Below are 15000 nucleotides of genomic sequence, written 5' to 3' on the forward strand. Positions count from 1 at the left end.
CTTAATATCTAAAGAAGAATTGTATGCGTCGTGTAAACAATTAAAATATTTAAGGAAATGCTTCTCTAAAAAGATACGTCTTAAGTACTTTCTTAAAAGATGGTAAAAATAATGAACTTCTAATATTAAATGGTAGGTTATTCCATAGTTTTGGAGCGGCGACTTGAAATGCGCGGTCTCCAAGAGTAGTATATGTTTTCACTCTTTCTATTGTGTTTTCACTATTGTGTTTTCACTATTGTGTTTTCACCTTTTCAATGTGCGAGCCAGCAAGCCATGCGAGCCATGCAAGTCAACATGCAAGTCAACATGCGAGTTAACATGCAAGTCACACAATTATTGAAAGCTAATCGTTTTAAAATGAGTGCTTAGACCTATACTGTTTATCAGCGCTATTTGAAATGAGTGCTTGGACTTAAATGCAAGACTTGCATGGCTCGCTTGACTTTCTGGCTCGCAGATTGCCCAGCCCCAAAGAGTTCATAAACTAACAAAGAACTCTGAGACTCACACTGACCTGACTGTATCATACATATATGGATTGGAAACTCTTGTAGCATATTTGTCGGTGATCAGAAATGAATGAATTTGATTGCCCATTATCTGAAAATGACGACAAATCCATCATTGTGTGTCCTGTTTATCTTGTATTCATTATAGTACTGAAATGTGATTAACAAGAAATTAATTAACAGGCATCTCATACAAAAAACTTACAAACTTCATGTATTACAAGTCATGAGGTCAAGCAACCCAATTAATGACCTGCTGATGGTACTGAGAAAGACACACCAGGTCCCTGGCTTCTTAAGACTTAAACTAACACTGTAGACGGACCATACTGATAATATTACATCTCCTAGAGGGAACCATTTCATTGCCCCTTAAAAAAAAGGCACCTTTGTCATGGTACTGTTTTTGGAGATCATTCCCTGTCAGTTAACAGTTAGATATCTAAATATAGTTGTCTTTAAACTTTATTGGTGCACCTCTTCGTTTACAAGGATTCCCTTGACAAAGTCATCCCTGGTTTGGTAATCAAAATTATCCGTAAATAACTGTGGAACCTAAACAACAAAATGAAAGCAATAAATATGATGCGGCATTTACATTTATGAGAGTGTGCACATCCTATGCAAAAATATCAACAGAGCTGTATATCACTGGCAAGAATAAGAGTTCAAAATGAGTTTCGTGAGAAGTGGAAGTTCGGTCTCACACTACTTCATACATTTTTCGAGATTCTGTAAACAAGTTAACTATTCAACAGCCACGCACAAATTATCTCCGTAATAGTTTTCGCTACAGTGGTGCTGTTCTATGGAATAGTCTTCCTGAAACATGAAGGCAAGCAGAATCTCTATGTAATTTTAAGTCTCTTTTACATAGTTATTATAATAGCAAGTAAGACAAGGCATTCATGGAAAACAGGATTTTTCCTTTGCATATACTTAATTGAATAACTTTAATATTGTAATTTAATTTAATTTAATTTAGTTGAATCAATGTAACTTAGGTTTTTTATTTTTCATGCCTGATGAATTTTTTAAAACCGTGTATAAATAAAGATTGATTGATTGATTGAAGTTCAAACCTCTGTCGTAATTTATCACCAAGAGCCTGTGTGACATTTATGTAATCATATTACCCATGAAATAATGTGAACTTAAAGGAAGTCAGCCAAAAATCCTTTGAACAAAGCGTAGGCTACCTGTAGCCTCTTGTTGTTTATAATGTTGCACAAAGGTTAATGAAAAGAATTTGTATAGGGTGGTTACAAATAAATATTATTGATAGCCTCTACACTGTATCTGATTAAGAAAGACCTGTTAACCAATTGCAAATGTCTTTGCAAGGGCAGTGCTGTCACTTCATAAATCATTTCAAGACATTTGTTAACAGCCAATTCTCACGAGTCTCCAGTATACACTGTAGCTACAGGTGGTAAAGCATCCAAAGTTGTGGGTCATTGGTTTGATTCCTATTGGGCGAATTCAGATTCTTTTCTGTGACATCCCCAAGTCACTGAAAGAAAATCTCTCCATTGAGCATTTTGTTCCCCTAGGATGTGAATCTCTCACATCATTTGCCAATGCAGTGGATATAAAAAAAAAAGAAAGACAGAATTGCAATACCAAAAATATTATTTGCAGTATATACAAAAACAGTGAATAGCATTGAAGGCTCTCTTTGATCGGTTACTCAAATTTCAGATATCCTTTGCTATTCACTTCCGAGCAACTCGCATGGGATTTGTACCCAAAACTATTGTAATCGTTGCAAAAATAAATGAGTTAAAATCATCTTTTTGAGCTACATGTATACCATCCAACCGTGTTAGTGTATACTAAAACAATTTGTAGCTTCGTAAATATCCACCACTATTATTAAATATTAGCCACCGACACTGAGGAGAATAGTTGTTAAAGTGCCCTTGTGATTAAAAAAAAAATCACTTTCCTTTTTTCTTCAGATTTTGAAAATGTGTTTGCTTAACACCTGACTGGCAAAATTTTGAGCTTTGATTTTTATCCAAAGCAGGGCGTGACACTACCTTTTGACACCACTTTTCACTTTGGAGAGTAGGTTTCAAAATTTACTTTCCACCTCAAAATTTCACTTTCCAAACTGGATTACAGCATTAAAGTTGCTTACTGCAGAATGTTTCTAGGTCAGGAGTCCATGAGCTCATGGGTTCCTGTCTTTTTTTTATCTCAGTTTTTCCGTGTGTTGTTGTCCTCAGACAGGAGATCTTCAATGTGGCTGAAAATGAGGTGATTGTGGCAAACGTTTGCCACTCTAATCACTCAATGTTTAGGGGTTACATGCTCATTTTATTTGCATACATTTGGTTTAAGGCCTTTAAAAAGAAAAATTGGTTTTCTGTCCTAATCAAAACTCTACTTTCCAAATTGGGTGAGTAAACTATTCTTTTACTTTCCAAGTGTTAAATTTACTCTCCAGTGGGAAACAGGTGAGTGTTAATGTTTTGGATTTCACGGTCCGCCATTACTCGCGTTCAAAACTGGCTGATTGGACCTCAGAGGGTTGGATCCAGGGAAAAGTGACATCAAAGGCTCACTAGCGTAACATTTCAGCGTGTGAACGCAGCTTATTATACATGCAAAACACGAGATTAAAAGTCTGAAAGCCCAAAACTCCTGTACTGCATATTAATTTTGTGGCGTACACACGCATTGCATTCTTAAACCAGTGAGCCTTTGACATTATTTTCTCCTCGATCCAGCTCTCTCAAAAACTTCAAGTTAGTAATGGTGGACCATTAAATAGGAAACTTCCCGTTAAAATAAACAGGTGTCTTTTTGAAATCAAGGCTTAAAACTTTGGTAGTTTAGTGTTTAGCTAACATAGTTTTGAAATCCAAAGAAAAATAAGAATTGACTTTTTGATCACAGGGGTGCTTTAATTATTATTATAAGAATAAAAAAATAGGTAACTATATGCAAATCAGTTTTTCAACTCACTGTTGTTGAACATATGCAAATATTGCAGTCCAAAAGATCATATCTGATTTGAAGATTGTCATTGCCAGTAAATAGACTCTAAAAAAAAACACTGCAATTACTATTCAGTTTAAAATATCCCACCCAATCACCAAGAAATACTGCTTGTCCAAAGAAAAGCCCAAAGTTCCTGTTTGTTCACTTAAGTTAATAGCTGGATGAGTGACAATCTGGGAATACCCTGTTCTGTTTGCATTGAGTGATCAGGCTCATGCAGGGGCCATCAAGAGCATCTCCCCCAAACATCTGTGACCATTTTATAAAGTTCATAAGTTTTAGTCAATCTCAACCCAACACAAGGGGTTTCTCCAAACCTGTGCTCTTGTTTTCGTCCCTTGTCAAAATTGATGTATAAGGTGTGGCAACCAGTACACAGTTCTAAATAAGTACAGTCAGTAGAAAACACCACCCCAGCTGGAAAGTAACCAGATTGGACTTTCCTGCTGCACTTGTAAATAGCCAACTGGTTTGCCTCTGGCCAGTTGGGATTCTTAACAGTTGTTTTGTTCTGTTGTTTCGTTGATTGAATGTGTTTCATTGGCCCTGAAAAGCCCCTATGGGGAGCGGTCAATTAAATATGTATTGTATTGGACAGGACCCGGTGTCTTGAAACAAAGACCCATAAGACCCTAAGACTTCAAACGTAGAAAGTAACCCAAAACCTTGAATTTGGCTAACCCTACTCCTATAAATGGCAATGGTAATGGTAATGAATTTATATCGCACATTTTCTATTAACACATTCAAATGCACTTTACAACAAGCAAGGGATCTACATGTATGGGTGAGATCAGACATCAGCACATATAGGTGCCTGTGGGAGCCGCTATCAGTCCATTAGCGATCTCACCCAGCACATGAATGAATGAAATGAGTCCTGACCACAACACCGGGAGATCCATGCCCTACTCTTTACAAATAGTGTGTGGGTTCTTTTACGTCCCACTGGGTTGAGAACATTGAAAGGTTGTGAGACGAGGCCTACAGTTTATAGTCCTTATCCGAGAAAACTTGAAAGTCTTAACCATTTGCGGATGTAATTACAAAGGCAGCACTTTCTCCTCAGTTATTTTAAGACCCTGAGTGTTAGTTCGGCCGGAGTCGAACTCACGACCTCCCGCATGGTAGCCCGATGCTCAACCAATAAACCAACTTTAGGCCTCGTTAGGCCTAGGGACAGCCAAATTGAGGGTTTGGGGTTACTTACTCGTTTTCGGAGCTCTTAGGGTCTTTGGGGTCTTTGTTATCAAGACACCCAGATAGGACTTTCCGTTTTAATCGCATTCAAACCTTTTTAGATTAGCCTGCATTCCTAATTTACATACAGATGGTCTTCACCAGTTCCCAGACCTTATTGTAACATATGGAATTGTTTCAGCTTCAAAGATGGTAGTTCCATTACTAAGTTCATTTAAATTCAAAGTTAGGAATGTTCGTTACCAAAGGAAAAGAGAATCGCTTTTTACTGGCTGTCTTTTCACAGTGTAGAATTCTACCAGTTATTGAATCCATAGCAACTATCAGATCCTCCTCTTGACATCTACATGGTGTAGGGCAATAATAATCATACATGAATAAAATTGACATGAATAAAATTTAATAATGTACTTGCAGCATTAACAAATCATGCATAGGTGCATTTTAGTGAATTCAATGACCCCTCTGGGGGACTTTTCCAGGCTTACAATAGGTCTGATCTTAGTTTATTCATATTACAGGGTGTTTCTAGTTTTTGACTCCAATTTCTACAAGGTTACATTCCCTTTTTACCGACCACTGGGCACCAGTTGCCAAGGAGAGACAACTAAGTCTTTATCCAGTGGATAAGTCACAAATCCAGTGTATAAAATTACATGTTACCAAGATTTTCTTACACACCTTTAAACTAGGGGTGCTTAGAGTGTGCATAATTATTCACAATTACGAGGACAAATACCGAAATCTTTGTAGAGATTGAAACTCTCAATAAAATAACTCGAAGCATTCAAGCATTCAAGGTGGTACTCTTAAGCAACTTTTCATACAGTAAATTCTAGCATTTAGTTTTTAGCATGATTCATAATTTATTTTTATTTCATAATTATTCTTTCTATTAAATTAATGGAATTTTGGTCACATAATCATTTTTGCTTTATATCTACATGTAAGCTTTAAATTTGTGTTATTGTCAATGAAAAGCCCTTTCTAGGGAGTGTCAAGACAGGTTGTATTGCATTGTATAATTTATCAAGAAACTTGATACCTTGCTCGATGTCCAGGGTTAGCAACTTTAAATATCATTGTCATTAGTGATGACTTGTCTTTTTTTCTCCTGTCTCTAGAAGAAGGAAACAAAAAGACATAACTTGCTGTATCTGCATTCTTAATCAAATGTCATTATTATTCTAACAGGTTTTTCTCTGTCCTTGTGTGGGCCCATTTCTATCAGTAGGACTAACGTTCACATGGTTTACATGTATATGGGTAGAAAACTAGCACCTCACATTACCCTCTAATAGTTAAGTCTGTTAAAATATAACCCTTCCTTATTAATGTTTTGTTTCATAATACACCTTATTCCAAAATGGCCACTGATTTATGCGCACACAAATTGGCCCTTGTTGCCTCGTTCAAGATAAAATATTCTTTTGAATTTTAAGCTTAAGAACAAGGCATCAAGGGCAAACAAAAGAATATTTAAATGCCGGCCATTTTGGAATAAGGTGTATTGTTTTCAATTTTATTGGTTTGCTGTGGCAATGTACAACTGTTGTGCTTCCATTGAGTATGGCAGCCGATGATTTTTTGTAACTCCCATTAGATTTTTATTGGGAATAATAGGGATACAGAAGTGTAGTTCCAATAAGAATTCTATGGAAATATCAAAATATTCATGTTTCTGTGATCACTTATCACTTCATTAAGCCTTTTGGATCATTGAAATGTAGTGTGCTTTTGTGTAAGAGTTTTCATCTATCAAAAACATGAAATTTAAATGCCCAAAATGCTGGGAAATGCACATTCTGCTGTTTCATTTTCAACTATTTTTATGGAGGGTGGGGGAAGGGCCATTACACCCCACTTCCCCCTCCCCTCCTCCAAACCCAGAACCCTCAAATTTCAAAATAAAAGTTGCTTAAAATCTTTGTGCCCCCAAACTTTTTCCAGGCTTGCTACGGCCCTGCACTGGCCAACCCTGATCTCTCACAACAATCTTGCCCTCTGTCAAAACTGAAAACAACAATCATCAAAATTCTACACAGACATGAAAGAGATATATCTCTTCCTAAATAACAAAAGAGTCAAGAGACACTGCCAACCGATAATTTACACGTACATGTTATTTTCTGGCATCCAAGCCAGCTCCTTGCAAGATCCTAACACAAGTGCCTTACACAGTCAAGTGACTTAAAGGCATCAATCTAATAATAATGATGTTAACTTACTTGTGTTCTAATAAGACTTGCTCTAGTTTCATGTTAGAAACAACATCTCCACTTACAAGAACAAAGTCATTCTTAAGAAGAGACTGAAAAGTATTAAAAGAACAAGAAATTTAACTGACTTTTTCTATCTTGATTTACCTTTTTGTAAATTAATAATATATCATATGTATTTGCAGATTTTTATTACTGTAACATCTAGATTTCAAACCTGTCTGTCAATTTCTCGCAGAGCATCACCAACTGAAAAGCAGTCTTCAACTTTGATAGTTTTCACATCACAAGGTGATCTTGAGCTTTGCCATTTTGATTGGCTAAGAAAAACAAAACACAAGCAGTAATCATGGGAGACTTACATGTACATGTATTTCACTTAATCACATTCAGAAAAAGATTATTTCAGTAACTACAATGTAATAACAGATGATAGTAACTTTTATTCAAAATCGGTTGGAATGATTTTTACCAGCAGATCTAATTTGATGAGTTCTGAACAGCATTCTAAGAATCAATTTTAATACAACATAATTATAATAGAAAGACAAGAATGACCAACATGGGAATAGATACAGCGTCATTTGCATAGAAAGCTAAGGCTCTCACAGATTGCAATAAGCTGGACATTGTACAAGACATCCGGAAGAAGAGGCATCATCAACGCTGTTCTTTTTTGGGGAGCCATTAGGAGGCACGTGGAAAGTATAGAGAAAAGTACTATCATTATCATTATCATTATCAAAATTACATGGATGTAAAACTGGGCAGCAAGACAAGATGCAGGAAGTTGTTGTATAAGGACCCGGAGTGTGGCATTAGAGACATGAGGGTGCTACATGTAGCTGATGGCTCAAAGGGACCTGCTATTGAACCCATCGAGTCGTGCAGCCAGGGTCTTGCAGATAGGCCATGATTCAGCAACATGTTGTAGGACAGAAAGGACAGAAACATTGTAGACGCCATAGGGGGCTCCACAGGGCGTTCGTGACTCAGGCGGCCAGAGCACATCTACAGTCTATCTTAGGTTGTAGGTCTCCAGTGTGGGTAATGGTGGAGCTGAGGTATGTAAAGGAGTAGACAAACTATACCTCATCAGTGCCTACACAGAGGGGAGGGGGATCTGGGCCATCACCATGTGCATTGCTTTCATTTTTGGCCAGCTGACTTTGAGGCCAAGTTTTGACACTCTTGGTGGTAGATGGCCAGGACCTGGCTGAGCTGCTCAACGGAGGATGTCAACAAGGTGGTGTCATCAGTACATTCAAGGTCGGCAAGATGGTACAAACCGAAGGACACTCCAAGGGCCTTCTCACAGACTTTGATCATCAGGTAGTCAATGACGCAATTGTAAAGGTCAGGAGCAGCCACACAGCCTTGTCTGACTCGGCTGTTGATGGGAAACCAGCCAGAGTCCATTCCATCCATCCAAACACAGCTCTCAGCACCGTCATACAGTTGCTGAAACAGGAGAACTATTTTGGGCAGTGTGCCAATGGTCTTAAAAATCTGCAACAAGGAGGTGTGATCCACGGTATCAAAGGTCCAAGGTCTATAAAGGCGATATAGAGATGTCTGTTTTTGCGGAGGACGAAAATATGATCGGAGGTGAAGCGATTGGGGATCATTTTTCAAAGCCTGCCAGTTGGGGACGGTGTTTGCTTCTGACAGCTACAATCTAAGACATAAAATGTAACTAGTTGGGACACTTGTAGAGCCGCACTTCGATTTTAACTTACGAATAATGCCTGCTCCCTCTCCCCCCTCAATGTTGCCTTAGAATTATTTTTTTCTTGCCTGAGCAACTAAGTATTTATACCGTTCCGACTTTTGTCAACATTGAGGGGGGAAAGAGCGACCACTGTCCCAACAATTATGTCTTAGATTGTAGCAAGGAACAGTTGAGAAGGATCTTTGTAAAGAGTTTGCCCGAGATGGAGAGTAGAGTGACGTCTGAAGGAACCACAGAGGCGTCACGTTACACAGTCACATACCTGAGATGTTTTTTAATTTGATCAGCATGTCTACTACAGAAAACAAAGATTTCTTGTACTCCAGCCTCAACAAGAAATTCAATGGTGTAATCCAAAAGGGGAACATTAACCAATGGCAGCAAAGCCTGTTGTATACATAACAAATTAGATCATCACATAATTTCTAGCCTGGGAAAACTGACCTACTAGTATGTCATACACGCACCAATAAACAGAATAAAGTTATCACAACAGTATTTTTCATTCATAAGTTTATTTACCCTCTGATTTTAAAGTAGCTTGGTGTAGCTAGTAGCTCCGAGCTTTTACCCTCCCAATCATGATACACCACAGAGGACAGAGTTCATAACTGCAAGGATCATTGCCACTTGATTTCATATCCGCAATTTAATATACATGTATGGTTCATCTCATGTATCATTTCATTGTTAGTTATGACAACAGGAGATGATCTTCTAATACTATCATCTTCCACATGTGTTTCTGCATTACCAGCAAAACATAAAATCTACAGAGGATTTCATAGAATAACAGCAAACATTGCGACCACTACGTACAAAATTAAGTGTAGGAGTGATACTATTGGTACTATCGAAAGAAAGAAGCTTAAAATTATAATTATTGCAATAACGTGGGGAACAAGATCAGTTCACACAAATCCATCTCCTTTTTATCCCTGACACTTGATTGTCTTAAATTCCCTGGGATCAACTAGCAACATTCACCAAGTGAAGGAAAAACCACAAAAAAAAGCTGGGTTTCTGAGTATTTTTGTTCAAAAAGATTCCTGAGGTGTTCTGGACTTGGGTCATCCAAACTTTCATCCCCATTCCCACCCATCCATCCAAGGATGCAACCTCGTTCCCAGGCTCTTTCATCGCTCGCTCTTGGGTTGGGGAGATGAAAGGTTCCCCGTTAGTTTCTTGAAACAAGAGACTACCAGCAGTAAACACTTTGTCTTAATTTTTTTTGGCAACTTTCCAAAAAAGGGGGGGTGGGGGGTGGGCGTGATTCAGGCTTTGGGGTTATCCGTTTCGTTTCGGTTTTTTGTATTCCAGTGTCCACTCCGGTGTTCCAGTTTTCCTTACCTTATAAGCAGGTTTACTGTATCAATAAACGTTGAGAACTTTGCGATTGGCGCAATCTTTGGGTTACGAAATGGGTGAGACTCACAGAATTTAATCACCAGATTTTATCACCGGAAGTTGGAATAAAATACGTAATGTCATGAGCTATGTGCTACAGATCTAAAAGTCACTTACCCTGGGCGTTTCAAGGGTTATTGGCAAAAATCTGAAGTTGAAGCTATCGGAAAGGATCACCGCTTGAAAAACCTCTTCAGCTTTTTCTAGTGATTCCCCAGATCGCCCCTCGCTTCTTTTCTTTTTCGAACTCATGCTTTTTTCCAAACAAACATGGAGCCTTTGTGAAAAAAAATTGGTTCCCAATCTTTGCCCGTCCAGCCCGTTCACTCCTCATTTTCTCCGAAGCAAGCAAGCAGCGGTTTTACCCAATCCTCCCTATCCACGTCGTTCCTTTTTCTCGTAGTCTCTTTGTTTGTTTCAAGATGGTGAGAATATTTCTTTTCCAATCTGCAAAGATCTTAGCCATCGTGGGACAACTAGCATCCTGCACCCTGAAACTTTCTTCTTTCTGAATCAATGCTTGTTTTGTTTGTTTCAGGAGGCGTTATCGATAGAGCAGATGAACCGATATGCCAGTCCAATCAACCCAGCAGTATTTCCTCATCTGACGGTTGTGCTTCTTGCCATTGGATTGTTCTTCATGGCTTGGTTCTTTGTGTATCTTTTAAATTTATTAACTGCTTTAAGTATTTTAATCCTTGCGTGCATTAGGCAACAAACGATGCATCACGCGCCTTCAGTTTTTTATGATTTAAAATAAAAATAATGTTTTTTTTCATGTGTGTGTTGCATAGAACTCAGAAGCCTAGCTAGTTTTTATCTTAGGGAAGCATTGATTCTTTCCTTTGAAAAATGCCTGATGAAAAATTGTAATTGGCTTATAGTGCGCATTACCGTTGGCTTTGTTTGTCACGCAACATAAGTTTCATAACGACCATAACCAGCGTTACCAGAGGTAATGATTGTTTTTCCAAGTGGCTTATGCATGTGTCAGCGGCTCTCCCCTGGGTGCGACCCCAAGGGAGTCCATGGGAAATGAGGGGCATTTGTTTAGATTTTAAAACATTTATTGCCTGAGAGACGGGGGCTTTGTACATGTTTTGAACACTATGGAGTATCCCCAAGGGGCAGACCCTGGGGAATCTGTTGGTGAGCGATATTTCGTCATACACTCACGTTTCCCACGTAAATGAAAATTTTGGTTGACTTTCATATACCAGACAAAAATGGTACAAGACAAAAGAACCATTGTTGTTCAGATTAGGAATTTCTGATTAGGTGTTGTTGTATTGGTTTTGTTCTTTTGTTTTATGGACATTAATTACTTCAGATCTGGTACATGAAAAATGAGCTGAAAATTTGATGAGACAATGAATTAACAATAGCATTTGCTGATTGTGATATTGGTTATAGCCAACTTGGCCCTACACGTCATTGGCTGTTTACTATCTCACATTGAAGATGGTCTTCCTTTTTCTATCACATTTTGATGTCTCTTGTGATTTTTATGGAACGGTTGCAGGCTGTCGTTTTGTTAATTAATAATATTAGTTTTGTCTCTTGTAAGAAAGAGTCGGAACTTTTTCATGATTTCAACTGTCACTTGTCTAGTATTTTTTTCAAGTCATTTTCGTCTGAGAAACAACAACTTTGTGCTGTGTTTGTAGAAATTCCCCATAAATATTGATGCAGTTTAACGAAAAAGTAGGCCATGTCAGGGCTTGAAATTGCGACTCACTGGTCGCCAATGCGACCAAAAATTGAGGGCTGGCGACTAGATTTTCAAACTGGTCGCCAGCTGGCGAATCACGTTTTGTCTGATAACCCAGGATAAACAGCAGACAACTGTTGTATTTGATTCTTTATATGATGAAATCGTTCGGAACTGGTAGCTAGAACACGACTCACCTTTTTTTCCCCATTAAAATAATGTATAAATACTACGAGAAAATCGGTTTCTCACATTGTTAATTAATAGCACAATTCGATCACCGTGTTTACTAGGCACCATATTGTTTCAGCAGCTTCATGGGGTCGTGGGCGCACTTAAACACCGTATGCTTCTTGCCGGTTACCGTGAATTTGCGCCCGGAAGACGAAATTCGGCAAGAAGGTTAATTGAAAATTTAAATCCATCGTCAGTTGTGAATGCTGAAAACTTAGATTTAGCCTTATTACCGAAGGACCTCCTCGGAACTAACTTGATATTGATAGCACATTGATAATGAGGCTAGACATCGCATAATGAGTTTAAAATTTGCATGGAACCTTCAAAAAGCAACCTGTACCTTAACGTAAAGTGGGTTGGAGAACTTGTCCCCTCTGTTCAAAAGCGAACACGTGCAAAATTGACTGTGCTTTTTTTTTTTGTGCTACTTAATAATGATGACTTTCCTTGCATGCAAAGTTGGCAACCAAATTTTCCCCATTAGTCGCCAGCTGGCACCTGAGCAAAAGAGTTAATTTCAAGCCCTGCATGTCACTACAAAGGTCATGGCTTCAAACCCCATTGGCGCCACATGAATTTTTCAGGTCTGTTTAATCAGAGATAGAAATCACTTAAATTGTGAAGCCAAGTGCCAGGATCACTTCAATCTTTTGTTTATAATTAATTAATTTTTGTTATTAATAACTTAGACTCTGTTGTCGTTTAAAAAATTGTCCCTTAACTGTTACGACAGCTATGAGGTCACCTCCACCAAGTACACTCGAGACATCTACAAGGAGCTTCTAGTGTCCTTAGTTGCATCCCTGTTCATGGGATTTGGAGTGTTATTTTTGCTCCTTTGGGTGGGAATTTATGTGTAACAAAGAGAATTTTTAGGCATTAGAGACAAAACTTTATTTGTCACATTGTGAAAAAAAATTAACACCAGTCCTCTTGGCTGTTGCAAATTGCAAAGTGGACTTGTATTTTAGCAAAGACAATTTCCATGATACAGTTATAAATAAAATAATTTGCATTTGTGTTTCATCTAGTGAGTGGTATGTTACAGCTGAAGTTCGGAGATTAGAATCATTGTAAGTTTGGTAGCAAACTGGCTCTTTAAACCCCACATTTCATGCCTCCTAAAATAGGATGTCGAAAGTTAAATACATTGAATAAAGACGAGAGGGCTTGAGGTTTGATGAGAAAGGATTTATTATATTGCCTTTCAAATGTGCTTTTCCTTCTGGACTGAATTGAACTATAATAGTAATGATAATGATGTGCAGTAGTTTGAACATTGCAAGATCCTTCAAGGTCTTATGCTAGAGAGTTGCAAATAACAACACAGAGAATTGGACTATACAAGATTCTATGGAAGCTATTTGAAGGACATAATTTTATTAGTTAGTTTTATAGTATCCACAGACAGGGCTAGTTATGACTGCACCACCTAGCTCGTGGTTTAAATTCAGATCTGGCATCCAGATATAGTGTACTGTCCATAATAATAATAATAATAATAATAATAATGAACGTTACTATATAAACACCAATGAAATACCAAGTGAGCTTTTGCACGAAAACATGATATCTTCACACGTGAAAAGATCACTGTTGCTATGGTTACATATAAAAATTGTGCCTTTCGATGACTTTCATGAAATGATTTAGTATTTCATTGCTGTTTATATAATAAAAAGAATATTACATGACCGCTTGGAGAAACTAAATTTCTCTTTTACTGCTGAAAAACATTTCACATGTTCACTGTGCTCACTCGTGAAATATTTTTCAACACTTTAAGAGAATTTCGTATCTCCCCGCGGCCATGTAATATCCTCTATTTATTTTAGGGTCAACTGTGACATTAACTGGGGACATTGTACAGAAATCTCAAATCAACTTGTATTAAATCATAGGTTGGTTTTTGAGGAGAATGCAAAACCAACGTAGCCCGAAAAAAAAACTTCTCAGTGCAGGGTAGAGAACTGACAAACTGACAATTCTGGGAATCAAACCTAGGCCATGTTGGTGGGAGTCGAGTGTTCTCACCAATGCACCATCCCTGCTCTACGCTACTTCCACTGTTGTGGAGTGCACTGTGGCCAAAAATTATTCTTGGTGGACCACGCTTGGGGGTCTTCAAATAACAAGAGGAATTGCTGCTCTTTGAAATTTCTTCAGCAAATTTGATACGGTAGTCTTTCCCAAGAATAAATAATAACCGATAGTCACTGCTCAAAATGCTTGGTCGGCAAAGTTTTTTTTGGATATAATGAAATCCATCCAACATTATTATCCACCAGGCTAATTCATTAATTCAGTTTTAATTTAATCTCCTTCTTTCATGTTAAATTCACAATCTAATCAATTAGCAAGGCACTCAGTTTCTGATTGGATATTTTTTTTGTTACACTCGTAGTAGAAAATAAATCAATTATACCTATGGGAACACCTATCTTAATACGTGTTCTTGGAGGAAAATGTAAGGAGAATTTGTTGCTGGTGTGGGCATCCACATGAGGTCAGGCCTCCTTTAAAACCATCAAAATATAATTTTCCCAGCTTTGGATTGTCAGGGGGTCTCGGCAGTCTATCACAATTATTGATTTTTCGTCATTTGTCCTCTGTGGTTGGCAGCCGGTTGGACTGTTCTCTACTTAAGCGTTCGCGCATATTGGCTTTTTAATATGCCATATTTGTGTGTACCCTCTAAAATCGGCAAATTTTCCCTTGAATCGTTGGCTGACGTATACCATGGGAAAACAGCCGATCGAGGTGTCCTCCATTCTGTTGCCATGTTGCTGGTCTTGCGCAATCTGTATCCAGTGTAACAGCAGCGACAATCTCCGCTCGGGTATTGCGTGACAGCAGTTGACGGCGTTAAGTGAGGTGATAACTTGCCAGGCAGATATGCGTCAGAACGTGCTCGCTCGTGGACAGCATTTACCCCGCTGCCTCCCACTTTGTGAAAAGCGACCTCATTAACAG

General features: G+C 38.2%; 2 protein-coding genes across 2 annotated transcripts in view; both read right to left on the minus strand.

Moving 5' to 3' along the window:
• Positions 1–10416, minus strand: part of LOC138008394 (translation initiation factor eIF2B subunit epsilon-like) — a 24841-nt gene extending 14425 nt beyond the window's left edge. Inside the window, exons 1-9 of the mRNA XM_068855719.1 lie at positions 10197–10416; positions 8935–9059; positions 7158–7260; positions 6950–7032; positions 5767–5841; positions 4965–5064; positions 3486–3563; positions 990–1067; positions 518–603 (exon numbers count right to left, since the gene is read on the minus strand). Of these exons, the coding sequence (XP_068711820.1) occupies positions 518–603; positions 990–1067; positions 3486–3563; positions 4965–5064; positions 5767–5841; positions 6950–7032; positions 7158–7260; positions 8935–9059; positions 10197–10331 (863 nt within the window). The 5' untranslated portion in view covers positions 10332–10416. The remainder of the gene's footprint in view (positions 1–517; positions 604–989; positions 1068–3485; positions 3564–4964; positions 5065–5766; positions 5842–6949; positions 7033–7157; positions 7261–8934; positions 9060–10196) is intronic.
• A 2344-nt stretch (positions 10417–12760) lies between these two features.
• LOC138008395 (uncharacterized) overlaps positions 12761–15000 on the minus strand; it is a 3110-nt gene continuing 870 nt past the window's right edge. The window contains exon 1 of the mRNA XM_068855720.1: positions 12761–15000. This exon is cut by the window's right edge and continues 870 nt beyond it. Coding sequence (XP_068711821.1) covers positions 14666–15000 — 335 coding nt within the window. The 3' untranslated portion in view covers positions 12761–14665.

This window comes from Montipora foliosa, chromosome 6, assembly GCF_036669935.1.
Source record: "Montipora foliosa isolate CH-2021 chromosome 6, ASM3666993v2, whole genome shotgun sequence".
NCBI classification, from domain to species: Eukaryota; Metazoa; Cnidaria; class Anthozoa; order Scleractinia; family Acroporidae; genus Montipora; species Montipora foliosa.